General features: G+C 41.2%; 1 protein-coding gene across 1 annotated transcript in view; it reads right to left on the bottom strand.

Annotated features, from left to right (window-relative positions):
- The window catches only part of EPAS1 (endothelial PAS domain protein 1), an 82697-nt gene that overhangs the window by 3860 nt on the left and 57124 nt on the right, over positions 1-21713 (bottom strand). Inside the window, exons 7-13 of the mRNA XM_086745858.1 lie at positions 13064-13170; positions 7093-7240; positions 6120-6328; positions 5608-5795; positions 4596-4706; positions 2371-2855; positions 56-179 (exon numbers count right to left, since the gene is read on the bottom strand). Coding sequence (XP_086601984.1) covers positions 56-179; positions 2371-2855; positions 4596-4706; positions 5608-5795; positions 6120-6328; positions 7093-7240; positions 13064-13170 — 1372 coding nt within the window. The remainder of the gene's footprint in view (positions 1-55; positions 180-2370; positions 2856-4595; positions 4707-5607; positions 5796-6119; positions 6329-7092; positions 7241-13063; positions 13171-21713) is intronic.

The raw sequence follows: 21713 nt of genomic DNA, 5'->3' as shown, positions 1-21713 counted from the left end.
ACCGATGACCAGGGTGAGTCCAAAGTTGTGAAGGCGATGCATTTCTTATGATTACCCCACTCAGTTGTTGCAACGCTTGTTCTTCATAATCCAGTTGTCGCTTCAGTTTCAAACTGTTAGACAGAGCAATTCTTGCTGGGTTTATATCTATGCCTCGTTGCACAAAAGCATCCAGGGGCCTGTGGAGAAAAAGATCTCTGGGTGAGTGAGCAGGAAGGCAAATCTAAACCATACTGCTCATTTATACAGATTCTGCTTTCATTTAATGTCTCTTTGACACAGGACAGTGGACAGATCTCAAACAAATGTTTTTATTTCCTTTTGTTAGTCATCCCACAAGCTTTGGAAACTTTTTACTTTTGGGATCAAAGACTAATGAAAATCTAGCATAAACAGCCTCTAGGAATCTCCAGACAGACAAAAAAAAAATGCTGCGGAAAAGAAAGTAATGTGATTTTTAAGGACAGGATTTTTTGAGCCACACCTGTCCCCCTTGCTTTGCGTAATAAATATGAACACACATGTTACTGTTTGGGGTCAAACCCTCTCTTTCCAATTCAGACACTGGTATTTCTGACAACAACAAGAAATCCCAGAAGGAAAACTGCAGGTAAACTGCACAGCTTCATGTTTTAAAATCACCGTTGCTATTTTATGTACTTCCTGAATGTTTTAGCATGACCAAAACTGATGACCCACACTCTGCATGCTACCCAAGAGCTACAGAGAAACTTCTTGCTATGCTAGGAAACTTCTAGGACTGTATCCTCTGAATTATAGAATCATAGAATGGTTTGGGTTGGAAGGGACTTTTAAAGGTCATCTAGTCCAACCCCCCTACAAGAAGCAGGGACATCTCCAACCAGACCAGGTTGTTCAGAGCCCTGTCCAACCTGGCCTTGAATGTTTCCAGGGATATTCTTTCTTACAAGCCCCTTTAGGTACTGGAAAACTGCTATAAGGTCTCTCCGGAGCCTCCTCTTCTCCAGGCTGAACAGCCCCAACTCTCTCAGCCTGTGCTCACAGGAGAGGTGCTCCAGCCCTCTGATCATCTTTGTGGCCCTCCTCTGGACTCGCTCTAACAGGTCTATGTGCTGTTGCACAGACCAGAGGGTCAGAATCACCTCCCTTGACCTGCTGGCCACACTACTTTTAATGCAGCCCAGGAAGCGGTTGGCTTTCTGGGCTATGAGAGTACATTGCCAGCTCATTTGAGCTTCTCATCCACACCAGTACCCCCAAGCTCTTCTCCTCAGAGACGCTTTTGATGCGTTCTCTGCCCAGCCTGTATTTGTGCTTGGGATTGTCCCGACCCATGTGCAGGACCTTGCACTTGGCCTTGTTTGCATGGGCCTAGCTCTCCAGCCTGTCAGGGTCCCTCTGGATGGCATCCCTCCCCTCCAGCGTGTCGACTGCACCACACAGCTTGGTGTCATAGGTGAACTTGCTGAGGGTGCACTCTATCCCACTGTTCATGTCGCTGACAAAGATGTTAAACAGGGCCGGGTCCAGTACTGACCCCTGAGGAACATCAGTCATCACTGATCTCCATTTGGACATCGAGTTGTTGACAACCACTCTTTGAGTGCGCCGGCCATCTCCTTATCCACCAAGTGGTCCATCTGTGAAATCCATGTCTCTTCAGTTTAGAGACAAGGATGTCATGCAGGATAGTGTCAAATGCTTTGCACAAGTCCAAGCAGATGACATCAGCTGGTCGTCCCTTGTCCACCAATTCTGTAACCCCATCATCGAAGGCTACCAAATTTGTCAGGCACGATTTGCCCTTAGTGAAGCCGTGTTGTTTTCTACATCTACATCTCATCCCTTACTGTTCATATGTGTAAGAAATTTATCAAGGCAAAGAAGGGCTGTAGAAAAAAAAAAAAGCCCTGTAATTTCAAATCTTAGTTGCGATATTTATATATGCCAACAATAAAGGTACTGTCGTCTTTCCCTCTTGCCTATTTTCTGTTGTGCAAAAAATACGTGCAAAATAAGAAAGTATGCACAGGTCTCAGCTTACTGCTGGACCAATAAGCCTTTTCAGATTTTTTTTTTTTTTTTTTTTATAACTGCATAAAGTCAACCAGGCTTTGCAAAAATTACTTGGCTAATTTTTACCTGACCAGCAGGAAATCCCTTCATGCATCCTTGCAGGCAGAAAAAAATTAGCCCGCTTCTGCTTTCCCTAGACTGTCTGCCACTGGGAGAGCACCACACTAATTTCTCCAAAAGTATAGTCTGATGTCTATCAAAACAACTAGTCCAGCTAAATTGAGAAAAATGAATTTTTCAATATTATGACTTCCTATCCCCCAAAGTATTTTCTGAGTAAAATACATAGTTACACCCCACAAAAACTCTTACCTTTTTTTATATATGGGCATGCTGGGAGAATGTACTGGTGGCCCTGAAGGGGAACTTGATAGGGATCCTGAGTATTTATCCATGAGTCTCCATTTAGCAGGAACATATTCTAATGGGGGGTCAGGTGGCCACTGGGTGTTTGGTCTTCCTCCCATCGAAGACAGGGGAGTGCTGGCTTGGTCATGGTACGGGGGCAGTGATGACCTACTGACACTGTTGAAGAACACCGATGACAGGGACCCATGACCAGGGTTAATGTTTTTATTTGATAGCTGTGGGCAATATTTCTCTGGGAGGAACTGATTTTGTGAGGCAGAAGCAAGGGGTTGGAAGATGGTACTCATGCTACTTAGACTCTGCTGGGTATTTTGTGCGCTTTCAGAGAGAGGACGTTCTTCTTGGCAGATTGGGCTGAGCTGGAAATCTTCTCCATCCATAGGAATGTAAGGAGCCAAGGTTTCAAGGTCCAGTTCATTGAAGTCAGTCTGCACAAAAAATAAAGTAAGTTGATAAAGAAACTAAAAGTTTGTAATAGTTGTGGCAGTTAGCACGATATGAAATACTAATAGATGTGAAGCTGAAAAATCATGGTATGCCAAATTCACCTACATGAAACTGGTCAGCTCCTATTTAAAGATGTCATATTTCTATGACTACCATACATGTTCATCATACCAGCATCAGCAAAATAAGACGACAAACTGAAGGAAAAAAACTTCCAGATAAGCACTATTTGCTAAAGCAGCTTGCATGCAGTCTGCAACATCACTGTGATCTGAACTAGATATTGTATTTCATTAAGCTTTGAATAACTTGTCTGCCAAGACTCTGCAAAATGTGGCAAGTAGTTCAACCTCAGGCTTTTTTTTTGTGCTAAAAAAGGAAACACAGCTTTCTTATAATCCAGATACATGAAAAAAACGCATCTAAAGATGCAAAAGATTTTTAAAATGTAGTTGGAAGGACACTATTGTACTTAAATTTATTTGGTGGGGTTTTTTTTTCCCCCTTAGAGAACTAGTCATATTTAAATTAATTTCTCTTGGCATTTGACCAGAGCTGAGCAGAGAGGGCAATGAATGTTGGCCCACCAGTCAGCTCATGACAGGGGCACTTTTCTAACACTCATTTTTCCCACCAGACAAACCTGCTGACGTGGTGGAACACACCTGTGCAAGCAGATGCTGAGTCTGGCAAAACTGAAGTTTGCACATGTCAAGTCTTGCACTGAGTTTGAATGTGATCCACATTTTCCTCCTATCTGTCCACTCTTTCTATTGCTTTCATTGCTGTTTCTATGTCCAAACTTAGATGAAATTTCTTCAGGATATGGACTACAGCTTACCCGTTATCGTACTAAATCTGCAAATTGCACTGGCAAATTGAGGCACCTCATTTGGGCCCAATTGACCCCAAACTTTCCATAGGATTAATAGAAGGAGAGATGAGTGTAAGGTTTGAGCTGCCAGCCAGCAGTGCCTGTTCCTTTCTCTTAGCTATTAAGAAATATAAGCTCTTAACAAAGGCATTCCAATTAAGTACCTAAAGTTAGGTGGTCTGACTCAGGCCTACACCTTTTATTCACTTGATGTTATGTTATGACAGTGGAAGATTAAGAGAGTTACTTCTAGAGGGAATTTCTACACTTATACCCTGATGAGAATGCAGGAAACTTGACACTTCATGTTACTTTGTGTGCAAGAAATTGTCACATCTCTCTGAAATCTTCCAAGAGGTAAGACAAGAGAAATACATACAAAATGGCAGTTTGCATTTTGTAATTAAAGGAGGTGTGTGCTATGAGGGGCATTTCTTTCTTACTTTGAGGTTTTGCAAGAGTTAGTTTATTTATATTTTGTTGTAGAAAGTATGTTTGCTTGCTAGTCATTGGGCTATATTTTAAAAAATAATGCTGCTGCTTATATTCCTTATCCAGTGTACAGAAGCTTTCAAATTCTGAAAGCTCTCTGCTGCTTCTTTCTTCTTAGCAGTGCCACCACAGTGACATACTAAGGCACTTGCTTCAGAGAGTTAGGGACAGAAATTCACACCCCAGCTTTTGAAAGCGTGTATTTTTGTTAGTGTTGTGCATGAAAGTTTTGGTGTACGTGTGCAAATGCAGTTTGCATGTATGTTACCATATCTGCACATACAGAATTAATCTGTACTCCCTACTAGCAGAAGACTGCTTTTTGTGGCTTTTGGAAGAGATATTAGTTCCTTACCTGGGAGTTGCACTGACTGTTTGATTCTGTGTCCATGGCAAAGAGTTTTTCAATCACCTCAATCTTAAGATCTTCATCCACAGAACTGTAATAATCTCCTGGGCTGCTTGGCTGCACAGAAATAAGAATTTGCTATAAGCAGCAAGACAACCACACTATTGGCTTAGCATCATGCAGCTCATACTGTGCTATCTGGTAACACATCTTTCCTGTGATAGCAGGCTGTACATACAGTGTCTTCAGAACCCAAAACTGTCCGCCTCTATCATATGCTTTTCTCCAACACAAGATTACTTGTGACTACAAAATTTGAGAGCTATATTGATTAACAAAGGCACCCAATACAGGAACCTAGTGGTTGTTTTAGTTTAAATGGGTTTTTTTTGGCAACTCAGACTAGCAACATGAGATGCACACTATTAAATACTTGTGTCAAGAAGGGAGATGCTTAGCACTACCTCAGTGTCTCTATTAAAACTGGACATCCTCTAATAACAACTGGCTAAGAGTGGCTGCAGCTCTTGTGAGTAATGCCCTGAGAGCACATTAATTCTTTCAGTGAGGAACTCCACAGAGCTTCTCTCAAAAGCCTGACTTGGGTAAAGTTTCTGGACTAGACTGTAGCTTCTTGTTAACAAACAGAGAGACCATATGGGTCTGGGGCAATGTTGCTAGAGACCACACCATTTTACACTGGCTTTTTACTTAAGGCTAAGTCCATGAAAGGTGGTAGCACATTCATCTACTAGTTGTTTTATAGGTTACAGTAATTACTGAGGGACATCTGGGAGAAAATTAGGATTGCAGTGTAAAGGCAGGATTTACAATGGCAAGTTCCCATTTGATGTTTCTGCTATCAATGCTTAAGATATACACAGTACAGAAGGGATAGAGATACACTGGGCCTTGTTAATGAAGAGGCTTGCTAACATGAAAACATCATCTATGTATGTTGATGGGACTTACATACAAAACAAAACAAAACATGCAATTTTTTTAAAACTCTTCTTACCGTGGAACAGCTACTGTTGCTGCTTGCACTTGGAGTACTACTGCCAGGTGCAATCTGAGGCATTGTAAAGGATGGTATTGTCAGTGTTTCACCTTGAGCAGCGTGGCTTTTCACTTCCGCTGGCCATGCTTTGTTTGGTGTCAAAACAGCACTGGTGAAGGCAGGGGGTTCCTCAAACTTCTGCGTCCCTGCATGGAGTTTTAACAATATTAATGGATGCTTTTAGGTTGTGCTGTGTTATGATAAAATTGCAGCTATTCATTGAAAGTAAACATTGCTCCTAGTTGCCATGACAATAAGTTGGCATAGAATTAGTGCATGTTATTTAGTCTGCAAGAAAGCCTGATTCTACTCTCATTCACAGAAATTTTCCACTGGCGTGAGCACGTGGGCTCTTATAGCCACGACTCGTGATTCGTACACACAGGAAACAGACTTTGTCTGTTAAGTTTCTAAATGTAGGCTCATATGTGGTTCTTTGTTGCACAAAAATTATTTGTACAAATACTAACCAAAATCCAGGGAAATAATGGCATCGCCAGGTGTTGGTGCCAGCTGAGCAAGTTCCTCTGGTTCCTCCTTTAACTTAGTAAACAAGAAGTCGCTCTTCTCTGTGCCGGGGATGCCGCTCTCATAGGCAGTGCTCATTGTCAGCAGGTGAGGCTTGAAGAGCGATTCTGTTTGGTCCATGGAGAATACAACATCGTTCTTCTCAATTTCACTAACAAGAAAATAGGTTTTAGATATTTTTCACTCTAAAAAAAAAAAAAAATGTAGATAATGCAGGCAGTACAAACTCTCTAAAGCTGGGGCCTGTACAAGCATTTTGGCCTCTCAGTCACATGCCAGGCACGACGGGCGAGGCATGGTTCCAGCGTTGCTGAGCACCACCATCTCAGATGACGCAGAGAGTGTGGTCAGGACTTCTGTGGGAATACTCGGGGCTTTGTTGCTCTGCTTTTTAAAGGGATGTAGTTGAGGCTATAATGACCCAGACTACCACTCAAATAAGTGTTTCCTATTTTGGCCCTATCTAGGACCAAAAATACTTGAGTTTTGCCAAAGAGAGGCAAGACTCTTGATTGGTCCTGATTTTTGAGGCAGAAAATGGCTTCTCCTAGCAACATAAAGTACAATTACTACTTAATTTTATCTCTTTTGTCACAGCGTTAGAAAAACAAAACGTATTAGCAGTTGTGTTACGCAGTAAAATCTTCAGTGCAGGCTTTATACTCTGTTGTATCAGCAGAGCAGCTGCTCTGCAGAAGCGAAAGTCTGTGGTGTATTTCAACAACGTTTATGGGAATGGGCATGCCACATTTTTCATCGATGTGTAACATCAGTAAACAAGACTGAACAAACATGACTAAACTGATTTCAGAATAACAACACTGAATAAATAGACCCTTCAAAAGTTCCTCTGATTATTGCATTTCTTCCAGCACACGACTCCACACATGGTTTTTCCTGTCCTGTACAACTTACCTCAGCACATAGTTGACACAGATGATACACTGAGGCTGTAGGTTGCGCGTATTGTAAATCACCGTTCCTTGAGTCTCCAGCCATACGTATCCACCATGCTTGGCAAGCATACGGTACTGGCCTGTCACAACTTGACCTTTTGTACACACTGAGAGAAGGAGGCAGAGAGATATAAATAATGCAGCAGGACAGGAACACACAATGTCTAACACTTGTTTTAAATAAATCAGCTTCTGAGTTTTCATTATGCAAAACTGCAGTAAGATATTTGTTAGCAAGGATGCTTAACTTTGGGAAAACTTGGCCGTTTTAAATATAAAAGGGGCTGTTTATTTGAGGTCTCAAGATGCCTGGTATTTGAGTTCTTTAGATAGTCTGAATATTCAGATCAGAGTGTGGGATTTTTTTGCATTCAATGCAAGACCCTAATTGCCCTCCAAAATAATGCCTGCTGACTGCATGTTTCTTGAATGTCCCTGTTCTAGAAGTGCCTCACTTTAGGCTCCCAAGTTGATCTCTAGAAAAGTTAATTTATTTAGGTGATGGATAAGCCCAAGAGTCAGATGATTTAAAAGCTATACTCACAAAAAATTTTAAAAACCCTCATGGTTCAAATCTATACTTATCTCTTTTTATACCTTAGAGTTAGGAGATATCAACACTATAAATAAAGTGAAGGTGTCACTAGCACAGCATTGGTCTTAAGAGGCTGAAGAATAATATCACTCTTAAAGTATCAGAATTAAGAACAGTAAATGGGACTGTTTTGCCTAGGAGAAAAAATAAAGGTGAACTACTGTGTTTCTCTGTCTGCTTGAACTGTGTTGTTCCTCTGCAATAGCTTGAAATTAGCAGCCTAGAAGGAGCCAAGACCCATGTGACAAATAAAATAATGTTTATTTAACTCAAAATGTTTTTTTGAACCGGCCTGTGTTTCTCAAGCAATAAACTGACAATAGTACAACTCGGGTTTAAAGCTTCATCTATATGTCTGAAGGGTGAAATTCTGCTCTCCTCCACCCCCGCCCCCCACGCTCCCCCTATTTTGTAATATTTGAAGAAAATGAGTTTTCAGTATGGAGGTTTGGACTTCCGAGATGCAAAGTTTTATGATGTCCTGTCTGTTGTAAATCCTTTCCTAAAAGCAATGAATATTGTCAGGCAATTCTGTTGTCATTTGAGGAAAAATGTTGTCAATTAATGACAATAAAATTAGGGCTGGAGTATGCAAGCAGTACTCGTACTGATTAGATGTTGTATTTGTAAGCAAATGTAGTCACACTGAGTAGCAAAAGTGGTAACTGGCTCAACTAAACCTTTGACGACATTGGCAGTCTTTCCTTTTAAACAGCTTTTATGCCTGAGGACAGTATGCTATCAAACTATAGCCCTACAAATAATACAGTTTGACTCAGTAAGTCTGGAAACTTGATTCTGCAGTCTTTGTACAGAAAAATTCCTTGTGAATGTGGCCATTAATAGAAGCTATTTGTTGTCAGTCTCTCCTGCATCGCCACCATACGAATGTACAAATCCAGGGCCGTGAAATGCAACAACTGTTTTGCAGATAAGTGTTGTTGTCTTTATCCTTCTATCTCTGAAGTTCGTTTGTTTTCTTCCTAGGAGTATTTAATCATCCTTCATTTAATTTACTTAGACAAAGTAGAATGTTACTTTTATAGATTAAATACTTCTGGTGGAACAAAATCAAAAGGCTTTCATTTCAAAGTGTTTTAGTGACTGGACTGTTCTGCTCTGCTTGTGAAACATAATTACAGTACTTCCTAATCATCAGCTCATCAATAAGAGTCACAGTGTAGGCGCCTGTTACATTACAAAGAAGCTTTTTACTGCTTTAATCTTTTTTATTATTATTATTCAAAGCATGTCATGTTCTGATATAATAAAGTACAGCAGAATCCCTCCGTGAGATAATCTCATATATTACTAATACTGCTGACTTTGTTATCAAGGCTACATTTAAGGTTCTGCCTTCAGAGTGAACTTCTCACTTCTCCTTTTTTTTTTTTTTAAGTACACATTACCTGTATCTTTACAGAACTTGTAACGTCTCATTGAAATAGGCTCCAATTATATTCCTTCTCTTTGGGTAGAGAAAGGAGGAAGGCAGGGATGAATTTAATTGAACAAAAATTTGTTTTTTAATTGCTGAGCGACACTTGAGAAATATGATCCACTTGGAAGGCTTGTCAAAATTCTGCTAGATACTACCAAGTGGCAGGTCCCAGACGGTGACTTCAGCTCCTCACTGAAGTCAACAGCAAAATTCCCATCGGCTTTAGTGGCAACAAGACCAGACTCTAAATGGAAGTGATTCTAGACTAGCGATCACTGAATTGGAAAATACAGCTCTGCAGTCAAACTTTGGTGTAAATTTATGTAACAAAATAGAGATTTTAATCTTGCTTGCATAACATGTGAAAAACTGGGTATGCTAAGTACTGCCAAACACATTCTTATCTCCCTTTTGATGGTGACTAATTAAGACTTTCGTACTGTATATGCAACTACACTTCCAGCCAAGAAAACAAACACCATTGTGGCTTGCTTGAACGTGAGGTTGTTATTTCACCTCAAGAAAAAAACCCAAGCAACTGCAGTACAGTGGAACTGCAATAAGCACGATTTATCACTAGATTAGAAGGAAGGAAAGGGAAGGACTTTTTCTTCTACCTAAAAGACCCATTTGAGGTTTTTCTTCCTCTCTCTTCAAACTTCAGTCCCCTTCCTCTATTTCCTATGCATCTTTACAACGCTAAATGGTTGGCACTATCAGAATTGATGACTGTATTATGGCATGAATTATATACTCTATACATAGCATATTTCTAATTTAAAATACTGTTTAATAAATACAAGTGTGCTGAACATGTATTTTGAAGTGGATATTTCCATATATAAATGAACACAGCCAGGAAGAACTAATAAGTTCCGCATAGCTACGTGCTAGGAAGAACTAGTTAAGTTGTGTATAAGCTATATACCTGCTTGGTTACCCTCTGCATTAGACAACATCTCAATGGCACACATTATGAAACCTAGGAATTTCCTATTGGAGGTTTATATCATAGAATCATAGAAGAGTTTGGGTTGGAAGGGACCTCTAAAGGTCATCTAGTCCAACTCCCCTGCAGTGAGCAGGGACACCTTCAGCTAGAGCAGGTTGCTCAGAGCCCTGTCCAGTCTGACCTTTAACATCTCCAGGGATGGGGCATCCACCACCTCTCTGGGCAACCTGTTCCAATGCTTCACTAGCCTCATCATAATTTTTTTTTTCTTTTGATGCTGCCTAGGATACAATTGGTCTTCTAGGCTGTGATCGCACATTGACAGCTCATGTCCAGCTTTTCATCCACCAGTACCCCCAAGTCTTTCTCAGCAGCACTGCACTCAATCCCTTCATGCCCCAGCCTGTATTGATACCAGGGGTTGCCCCGACCCAGGTGCAGGACCTTGCAAGAGATACCACTTGTTACCGACCTCCATCCAAACGTTGAATCATTGACCACTACCCTCTGGATGCGACTATCCAACCAATTCCTCATCCACTCAGCAGTCTACCCATCGAATCCTCATCTCACCACTTTAGAGAGAAGGATGTTGTGGGGGACCCTGTCAAAGGCCTTACAGAAGTCCAGGTAGATGACATCCATAGCTCTTCCCTTGTGCACTGATGTAGTCACTCCATCACAGAAGGCCACTAGGTTGGTCAGGCAGGATTTGCCCTTGGTGAAGCCATGCTGGCTTTCTCAAACCACCTCCCTGTCCTCCACGTGCCTCAGCATAACTCCTAGAAGGATCTGTTCCATCATCTTCGCAGGCACGGAGGTGAGGCTGACAGGTGAGTAGTGTTTTCTCAAGTCACAGCTTGCTGTTACTTTGCCTTTGTTGTTGTTCTCCAAGTTAGTAAGAAGCCTAACTGTCCCAGAAGACATCGGAAGTATTTATCTTAGAAAAACTAAAGGGGTCAAATTTGCTAGCGATGTAAACTGATGGTTCTGTTGTGAGCAACAGCATTTATCACAGCACAGACTTTGGTCCTGTGCTTCCAACAATAAAGATCCATGCTGATCCTATGCTATCATAAACACTCTGGAACAGTTTGACCCTCAATATTTACAACCCGTGTAGAGCACAGTGCCTTGAGCACTTTTGCTAGTATAACTCACCCCTCTAGACTTTCCTTTTGCTTCACTCTGCTTCTCGATCTGTCCTTATGCCCAACAGCAAAAGCTTGTAGGACACGGCCCTTTCAAGCGGGCACAAACGGCATGTAGGCCTAAACGGCGCACTACATGAGGTGAATTGAATTGCTAGAGTGAGGAGCAACCTCCATCAACGCGTGGTCAAGATGGGTACCAGAAACTCTCCAGAATTCTTTACATGGACGAGTCTCAACTCAATGGTCTCATTTAATTAACTAGATAGGGATAACCAGCAAGGGCTTGCTATCTCACTCCTGTTACCAAAGAGACTGCTAGTTCTCATTTCATTCCCTCTCTGGCATTGTTCCATTCTTAGAAATGAAACACAATGATTCAAAAGCAACAGTGCAGCATACCCACTGGTGTTTCGGGATGACTCTTGATAGCCCCACGTAGGTTACAGACATCCTATCTGTGAATATCACTAATTCCTTTTCACTGTTAAAAGCATGAACACATTACCTAAGAAACAACTTTCACAAATACATTCCCAGACAACTCTCTGCAAAGTATAGTGTGATTTCTTTTTTTTTTTTTAAGCAGCTCTGAAACAAGATGATTCATACCAACACTGTTTTACAGCACACAACTTTAACCACTGCCAAACATTCTTTCAAGTAACATTTCAACTCAAAGCTGTCCTGAATCCTTGCCATTAGAGCTAAAACATATTCCCTTTCCCTTTAAGGTCAGACAGTTATTCTCTGACGCTGCTTTTCTCTGGGAAGTATAGAAATACTTTCTGTAAGTCTATTTGGTGGGCAATTCCTTACATACATGACCTAAGTCATGGGCTTTTTTCCTGAGGCGCAAAGACCTTGGTCATAGTAACTACAAGGTGGGGTTTTTTAGCTTGTGGATTCCAGTCTAGTAGCTTTGCTTTGTTTTTAACATAAAAAGCAGCAACAGACGTTTTAGTGATTCATGCACTAGTTCAGTGGTTCTAACAGCCAGAGGTGGGACATGTCATTTGCACGTTAGCGTACTATGCTGTTTCCAGCCATAGTGCCAACTCTAAGGACAGAGACTGAGGATTTAAATAAAATAATTTTAAGACACCTTATGCAAGAGAGAGAGGAAGCGTAACTGTGAGACCTGCTGAAGAGAGGGAGCAGATCTTGGCTTTGATCTCTGCTCCTGAAATGATTTGAGTGCCTTACATTAAAGCCAGCTAAAACTGGCTGTTCACACAGGCATAAGAATAACAAGAAGCTGTTCCTGGCAGTATATATTATTTGTATTATGAATATCCCTTTTAGAAAGTCTCCTTGCACATCTGTTTTGGGTGGGGAAGATAGTTGTTATTTGATAGCGGAAGACAGACTGCAATACCCTGCAATGCACTCTTCCTATTACCCTTTACAGCTGCTCTTCCTGCTGAGCCCAATGGCACAGCAGAAGGATAATACCACCAGTAAACACAATTCTTACCAGGCTAGTACTGACTAACTCAGCTTTTCAAATTTTCAGCTGATCCTTGTGTTATCCCTTAGAAAGACAGTGATCCTCTTCTCTACCATTCAAGTTTAGTTTTAATTATAGCAAAAATCAGGCCCTCTGGAAAGATCAGCAGCAGGTTTCAGCTAGGTAAACATGGTAACCTGTAAGCTTTCTTGCAAAGCGTAAACACTGTTCTCAGAAAGTATTGAGACACAAGGTGCATTTGTATTTTCAACTGCTTATTGAGTTATCCACAAGCCGTGCTTTATGTGCAATCTATGAAGAAAAAGAAGAATGTGACTTACAGTTCTGGTGGCTTTTGGTCATACTCTCTGAATCTAAGGCATGGTAGAACTCATATGCTGAACGGCCCAGTAGCTCCTCTGGATGGTATCCAATCAACTCGGTTATTCTTGGTTAGGGAAAAAACAAATATTTAAAATTCAGGTTGCCTTAGCCTCATGCTTACATGTGCAGGGCAGCTATTAGCTCTAGTCCTTAGACTAACAGAATTAAAACGACAATATGAGAAATTCTGAACTTCCAAACTGAATTATGAACACATAGGGAGCTGTAGAGGACTTCTGATAATGCTCTGAAATATTTCTGTGTTCAGAATAGACTGCCTTTTAATACTACTGGAATAAAATTTCCTAGGGATGTCATTAAGTGGTTGCAAGTTTTCCCAGACCTATTGTACAGTATCTCTTCTAGAAGGTCTCAGCTACGAAACCATTGCTGACTAGGTTCTCAAGCTGTTCACTGCATGCAGAAACTCCCAGCTACCATAATTCAAAATCAAATATGTTTGTGTGGGGGGGGTGGTAGTGGTTTGTACCATTAGGTTTGAAGTATGTGTACATTTTAAAAACATACATAAAATGGTTAAATCACCACTTTGGGTATTGCATTTAATAAAATAAATATGCAAGATGAGAAATTAAGGGCACTTAAAAGAAAAAAAAAATCAGCTCTTCTATTTAGTGTTTCTCAATAGTATGAGAACTTTAGCATGTGGATTAGGTTACTTGGGTGACTAATCCACAAACTAAGTAGGATTTCACACAAAGCAAGCTATGATCTCAAAACATAGACTTTTTTCAGAGCCTTTCCGAGTACTCAGGCAAGGCAGGATTTCTCACAAGTTCCTGAATAAACTAAAATAGGTCATTGAACTGTGCAGATTATTTTCTCTAATGAGGAGGTGGAGGAAAAGTGTTATTTTTCCTCTGTTCAATTTGAAATACCATCACACACAACTTTACAGGAAACACGATTAGTAAAAAAATAATTCAAAAGCAAAGATATATCTTCCGGGAAAACAAGGAAACATTACTGTTTTGCAAGTCAACAACACTCTTGGATGCCTCTTCCTAGCTTTTAAACTGTAATGTAGCAGAGAGCAGGAGCAGAAATGACTACAAACCGACTGCTAAGCTGTCATATACCTTGAAAAGCCAGGAGGTTTGCAAGGAATGGTCCCATCCTGCAGCACGTCACTGCCATCAGTGGTAGTGCCCAAGTTTTATGCCTCGTAACTCACTCCCTTGGAAAAGCTTTATCTGCCAGCACCACATCTGATTAGAGGCATTGCTACTTTTAAGAGACACATCCTCAGGTTTGTGTACTCCCTGGAAGGACAGCCTTGGCCCAGCCCTCCAGACACAATCATGTCTTTACAAGACAGACATGTAAATACCGTAAAGCAAACAGAGCAAGAGCATGGCATTCATCTTCCAGATCCCCCTCTGGCAGGGGAGACACATGGGATGGAGCTATTTTGTGTATGGTTTGAACGCCAAGGCATTGAGTCAGCTTTTCCCTCGCCTCCACGGAACTGTATAGCTCATACCCCTGGGACACCTTGGTTTTGTCACTCTGAAAAGTACTCTCTGTCCTGATTTTCCTGAAACGAACCTGGGTTTATAATGGTTTAGTTGAGCAAAGACTGTAGTAGGTTTTATTGGGATCCCCTTAAAGACTTATTAGACTGACAAAGGGGAAATTCTTGAATCAGGTTTCAAAAAGAGTTGCTTTTTTGACTCTCTTCACTGACAAGCTTCTGAGCTTTTAAATTGCACCCCAGTCAAATCTGTAACTTTTCTCTGAAACCACAATTGCTTTCTCTTTTTTAACAAAAGCAAAAGTTCTCATAATGGGTTGGTCATCTGAGCTGAACCATCAGGAGAAAACAACAAATACAGAAGGAGGCCTAATAAAAGTAAGGCTCCCAAAATACAGTTGCTGCTTGTCTTTACGCAGTCAGCTGGGACACATTGGTGTAAGTAGCCGAAGGCTTTTGCCAGGACCAGTGTAAATATACAGGCTTTAGAAACAGAAACTATGGCCTTTGGTTATATAATGGCATAGTATCATAAATCCATCCTGGTTAGTTTGGAGCTCATCACAAGAACTTTTAAAATTCAGGATGTTGAGAATTTACTCTTAATCCAGTCATTGGGAGCTGAAAGCCAAGTGGGAGTTCAGCAAGGAGAAGGAAAAGGAAATAAAGATAATGGGAAAAAAAAAGAAGCATCATATACCCAGCAGCACCAATGCAAATCCAAAACCACATTACAGCCTTCATGGGTGTCAACAGTGGAACTGAGATAGCAAGTGAAAAATATGCATTACAGCAGGTTGAGGGACTCTTAGCTCTTACATGATAAGAATTGCAATCTCTATGCCAAATTGTCTATTCCAATCCTGTAATTCCCCTCTCAAATTGCTCGTCACCGATCAGTTCATAACAAGCGTTCTCACTATAGAACTACCCTTCTTGCATTCTGTAGCATAGAACCACTTGTGGTGCAATCCTGCTGTGACGATGTAAAATTTAATTAGCTTTAATGTAATCTTGGATGAAAGGTTAGCAAGTGGTGGGTTGATATCTTTTTACTACAACCGACTAAAAAGTATACAGAAAGATAAAACTAAGATATCAGACAATTACCTACAAACCCCACAGCACCAGCCAAATTCTAAACCAACACCTGGTGACAGTGAAAAACCAAATTGATAAACAGCATCTATGCCCTTGTTGACTGATCTGTTAATCTGCTATCATTGTTCAGATTCATAATATTTATCTTTAAACACTCCTGGGAATTAAATGATTTTTTTTTTAATTATAGAATGTTTCTTTCTCCCATCCACAAAAACCCTAAAACTGACTGATAATACATGTTAAAAACCCGCTATTTTATAACAAACACCCTCTCTCCAAGAATTGTTAGCAGTATTGGGTTTGGGTGCGTGAATTGGCAGATCACACCCCCCTTTACTCCCCCTCTGGTACTGCTGACTCCGAAAAGCTTTAAAAAAAAGCTCACAGGCTGCAAGCAGTACAGGGCTGGAAATCAGATTAGCCAATTCCATGCCGCATTACACACCAGGGCCGAGGCAGGCAGCTATCCCCGTCTCCATCACACCCATCCTGTTATTCTCCCAAGCCGTTTGTGGAAGATGACTGGCCTGAACAGCACCTGGGCCAGGAGGCAGCAAGTGCTTCAGCAAAGGTCTCTGCACTGACCTCATTTGAGCATCACTTTGAGGTTCGTCAGTGAGGTTCACCCTCCAAACTCAGTGTGCTTTCCACGAGAGCTTCTTAGCAATACCAAATGCCGTGCGAATACACAGAGGACTAAGTGCAAGGGAAAAAGCATCCTACAGAGCTCTGAGGAGGAGGAGGAGTACACAACTGAGAGACTCACAGAAATGTATATGCCCCATGGGACCAAAGGGTCATTTACAAAGCCTGAGGCCAGAATACAAGACTTCTACTTTTGCTTAGACACCAGACAGATAATTGCTCTTTGTGCAAGCTGTGGAATGACAAAATTGGAAAACAAACTGTATGGTGGTTTTGGATGGCATTCCTGCCATGGTAGGCTTTGTGTTTCCTTCGCATTTGTAAAAGGTAAATTGGTGCTAATTGGATAATAATAATTTTTGTTGAAGACGACAGGTGGGCTGAGAGGCTGTTTATTCTCCTGCTAACCACTCGTTTCTGAAAATACGAATACCTTTGGGGGAATCTTAATTTTGCCAGACTGGCCCTTCAGTCTTCTGAGCTAAACTTGTCACCATGATGTACCGAGGTCAAAATCTCAGAAAACACATTAAAGAGGTGGGCAGTAGCCCTCTGCAGTTGTGGATCTGTCCCAGCTACCGCTACTTAAATGCTTTCTGAGCACTACTTCAGTTTCTCTAAATATACCCATTTCCTGGGTTGTGGAGCGAAGGCAAAGTTTTGTGCTTAGGGCATACAATGGAGAAACATACAGTCTGAATCCCATTTCTAGCTTTGTACAACTCTGCCCTACTTTATCTCTTTGAGACGTGGTAAAGCAAACAAAGCTCACTGCTTCAAAGACTACGTCTTCTAAGAGATGAGCTATTTCAAGTGGTTTGTTTTTTCTTAAAATTGTGCTTTTCTGTCTCTTTATAGCAGCACAAAGCTTTTTATTGTACACCATTTCTTGAGTTAAAATAGTATCGTAAGAACTGTCAGGACTGAGAAGTCAAGCTTTTTGTAAAAGACTGCTGGAATATTTACTGCTCATAAAAAAAGAGCTGAGTGTATATTCGTCGGGCCATGTGTGGACTGTGTGTGTGAGGGTGTGGATCTCTTAACAAAGTCTTTCTGTATTCAAACTGTTACCAAAGTATTGAAGTTAAATTGGTCTTGACGGGAACAAACAAGCAAACAAAGTTATCCTTAAAGCAGAATGAGTTAAAAAAAAAAAAAAGGAAAGAAAAAAAAATAACGCCCAACACAGCCACTATGCCAGGGTAAAGTGCTCTGCCAGCCTGCTAGAGCACACAACAGGGCAGCATGGCAGTCCTCCTGCCAAGTGCTCACATTTCCTCTTGAAAATACTCATGGCTCATTAAAAACTTCACCAGGACTGTCCTACTCATTTGGTCTATCTAAATCAAAGTTTCATTATTAACAAAAGAAGTTGGTTGTGTTTTTTCTTAAATGTGGCATATACCAAAAGCCAGTTTTGCCAAATGTGGGTCTTTGGCTTCAGATATCATCACTTCACTGTTGTCTTCATAATGCATTTTCCCTCTGAGCAGGGATGGAGGAACAGGAGGTCCTTTCAAATGCTTATTTGCATTCTTACCTGATTTAAAAATGTTCTCCAAATATAGGTCAAATGGCAAACTGACTTAATCCCTCATATGAAGTCTTGTGCCTGCATATTTCTGCTTTACAGGGACAAAACTGGAAGCACAATACAACTCAGTTTCCTCTCATTCAGACATAGCCTGGATCCGACACGTACACTCATATTAGGAGAAACCTAACTGGGACCAACACTATTGGCATTGCTTCACTGTCCTAGTCTGAATCACCATACATCCTCCACTGCTCCTTCTTCTTCTTCAGTTCTTCCATTAAAATGTTTGAATCAAGTAGAAAAGGCTATAACTAACTGGGTTTCTTGTAACCAGGAACATACAATTCCCCAAAGCAAGCCATGCCTTCAGAGTAATGGAGAACATACGCTTTTCAGCGTGCTGGTGCCAGGGAACTGGTTTGTGACGCAGCCTGTGGAGCCGCTGCCTGCACATCTCACCCTGTGCAGAATAGATGTATTTCCTTAGCCTTCTCTCTTCTCATGCGTGTTGCCCACAGCAATTATAGGCAAAGTGTGCGTCCCCCTCCCCTCTCCAGCACCTCAGAGAGGTCGCAGGGATGAAGGTGAAAAGCCAACGCCACCTACAATGCCACTTTACCCTCCTTGCTTTCAAAGCCCTGGTCCCCTCCAAAACACACCATATGGTTTTCTTTTGTAACGCATAAAACAAAAAGGCTGAGACTGCATGAGCTGGGCCACCTGACGTAGTTTTGGGGTTTTCTATCAAATTCAGATACAGTTTTCACTTTTGTTTTCTGGATTTTTTTTTTGCCACAGAAACATATTGCTGCTATTTCTATCTACCCATAGCCCCCAAAGCGCTGCAAGGGAAGATACAGTGAGCATCAGCTATGCCACCAAGGTAGCAAAATCGCTTTCATACAAAGACCAGCCTTTTTTTCTGACTAAAACACCCTCACTGGAGATCTTTCCTGACACAAAAGCATTGTGCAGCTGAACTTAACCCTCACTTGGATTATTGAATTGTACCACTGATCAGCATTTCCGTATTACAGCTAAAATAATCCTTCCTGTAAACCACTTAGCCAAGATAAGTAGAGCAAGGGAACATTTTTAAATCACTCTCCAGGAACGGCTGAAGTAGGCATTTAACAGAACAACCTTGTTTTAATACTTGTATCTCATAAACCTTTCTTTACAGGCTCATCACCTTGCAAAAGCTAGTTTAAGAATAGAAATATATCCCATCTAGCCACTGGCAAGTCATAGGCCCACATATAAAAAATATTTTTTGGAAGGCAAAATATCCAGGCTAGTGTCTCACACATTTTAAATGAGGGAAGGTCAGTCTTGCCTGCTTCGTATCGCATCTGTCATGTACCCTCCTGAGGAAAAGCCAGAAGAATCAAGGCACTTCATGTCAGCCAAATAGTTTTTGTTACAAAGTGTGGAAAGGTAGCCAGCCTATATTTTGCATGTTGTTTTGTCACAAACAGACTATGAGCTTTCCTAAGGAGATGATAGATCTGATCCTCATTTTCTCCAAGGATAAATTTCAGCTTCATGTACAAGGGCAGCTCTCTTTTGTACCCACTTGAGCTGCATTAAGGTCCAGCACAGCTGGCATTCATTGAGGTACTTAATCAGAAATCCTAGAGTTTCTCTGACTGAATGCTTCAAAATTGAAAACGTAACGCTCCCTGAAAGGAGACCTGTCTGCACCAGATGAACTGCAAAGGGGATACTCGGATCACTGCAGAAGCCTGCTAGATGAGGCACACTGCCTTCAACGATATTAGCCCTGAACTGGAAAGACACAGTCTCTTATGGAGAAATGAACTGTGTTAGCCCTGCTGCTCCACTGCAGAAAGGCCAGAGCAGGTTGAAAAGGGCTTAGGCATCTGACTGGCACGTGCTGTTTTTCCTCCCCCATTCCTCAGCCTGGATTTACATTCCTGGCATTAACTGCTCCTTCAATACAATTTGTCTAGCAGCACTGAATTTGATAAGAACAGCTGAGTGTTTTACATTTTTATGTGTCTAGTGATGTGTCGCCTGTTGGAGAGAAATCAACGTCTCTCTAGGAGGGAAGCGTGAGCCAGAAGGATCTGCTGGGAAGAAACCAGAAGGTGTGTGAGGTCTCTTCCTTCTCTGACCTGGCTGGCTTTTTACAGCTTTATCATAATCTCTGTAAAACATGAATGAAACATCCAACCAGAACTATCTATTAAAAGATGTGCTGTTTTGTTGCCTGCTTTTAAAGAGAAATCTCTGAAATTCCTGAGAATTTAGATCCTCCAGGAGAAGCTGTGGTATTTCACTGCCATGTGAAGAGTTTTCCCTGTAAATCAACACTCGCTATTTAAGACATAGCATAATATTTCATGATTTTTAAAATAAGCATGTGTATTTTTATTGGGATAGTATCAGTCCCTCTAATTCTCATTTATAATTGCTTATGCATCAAATCTGGTAGAGACATGAATGCTGCAATACAGCAAAATCCTCCGTTACTCTCCTGTAGCCTGCCACCGAATGGTCCCTGTAATTCAGAGGTACATTGCTTTTAATAATAATGAGTCACTACCACATTGTTGTTCCCCTCCACCACCACCAGCAAAGTCCTAGTGATACTTCAGTATTTTCATTCTGAAAGTATTAACAAGGAAAAAAAAAAAATCTGCTTTACTGTGGTTACATCATAGGACATTTGTAGTTACAGCACACTTGCTGCTAAATTCTCAGAGAGGTCAGAAGAAGGTCAGTCACAAGTTTCACACTGGTTAATCTTGCTTTCATCCACAGCTGCTAACACTGCTAGTTTGTAAAGTTGCTTTGCTTCACCATATTTTAAAAAATAACAATCTTCCTTAGAAAAAGTTTTTAAAAACCTTCGAAGGATGAAAAAAATAACCAAGATCTCAGTCCTGTGAGTCTTTGCGTAAGATGTGAGCATATGTGTAATCCCACTGATAACCCTACAGCCCTCTGTGGTTGCTAGCATCTCTGAGTTTCAGGAGACCAGTTTCATTAGACAGGGATGATCTCAAACTTAAAAAAACCCCACAAAACAAACACCAAACCCACAGTAGTACAGACAGAACTTTCTGGGGATATGGGCAACAGGAGGACACTTCATGGGAAGGGATCTCTGGCTCACTCACATGCAGGAAAGATGGTTACCACAATATGTAGACAGGGAGAAGCAGCAGATGGTATGAAATGCCATAGAGATCCCAGGGGGAATCTGGCAGGCAGAGATGAGGGGGATCTCCATTTTTTCACTCAAGAGGGAAATGTGGGGAGTGGAGGATACAGCCCCTTGCTTGACCCAAGATCTTCCCCTCCCTTTCATTTCGCCACTAAAAGGAGAGGATAGATAACTAGCAAAGGTTGTTTGCCTTTCATTGAGCAAGAGGCTGCAACCTCATTTCAGTGCTGCAGATGCTCTGGATGCCTTAGCAAATCTTAGTTAATCTAGAGCATAAAGTACTTTCCAGCTAACCAATAATAGCATCCTGGGCCAAACCAGCCACAAGACAGTCCCTGACTAAGGTCTGTATGGCATGTCGTTTGAGATATTCTCTAAAAAATGAGAACAGAAATCCTGTGTACTCTTCAGTTTGTTAAACCCAAGAAGCTACTGCTTATAGCTGTAAGTTGCCTCATCTTCTGCTAGTGAACTTGAATTCCTCACTAAGCAGAAGGAGGAAATACAGCAGGAGTACAATTTTGCCTAAATTGAGATTTGAAATGGATTAAGTGACCCACTGTCTTGGTAACAGACTGTACTTTCTTCTAATCCTTCCTTACCACGTCCACACAGGAGGACATTTGGAAGGAC

Source organism: Chlamydotis macqueenii, chromosome 3 (assembly GCF_036417535.1).
Source record: "Chlamydotis macqueenii isolate bChlMac1 chromosome 3, bChlMac1.mat, whole genome shotgun sequence".
Lineage (NCBI taxonomy): Eukaryota > Metazoa > Chordata > Aves > Otidiformes > Otididae > Chlamydotis > Chlamydotis macqueenii.
The sequence above is the reverse complement of the archived record's forward strand: the minus strand, read 5'-3'. Positions and strand labels throughout refer to the sequence as shown.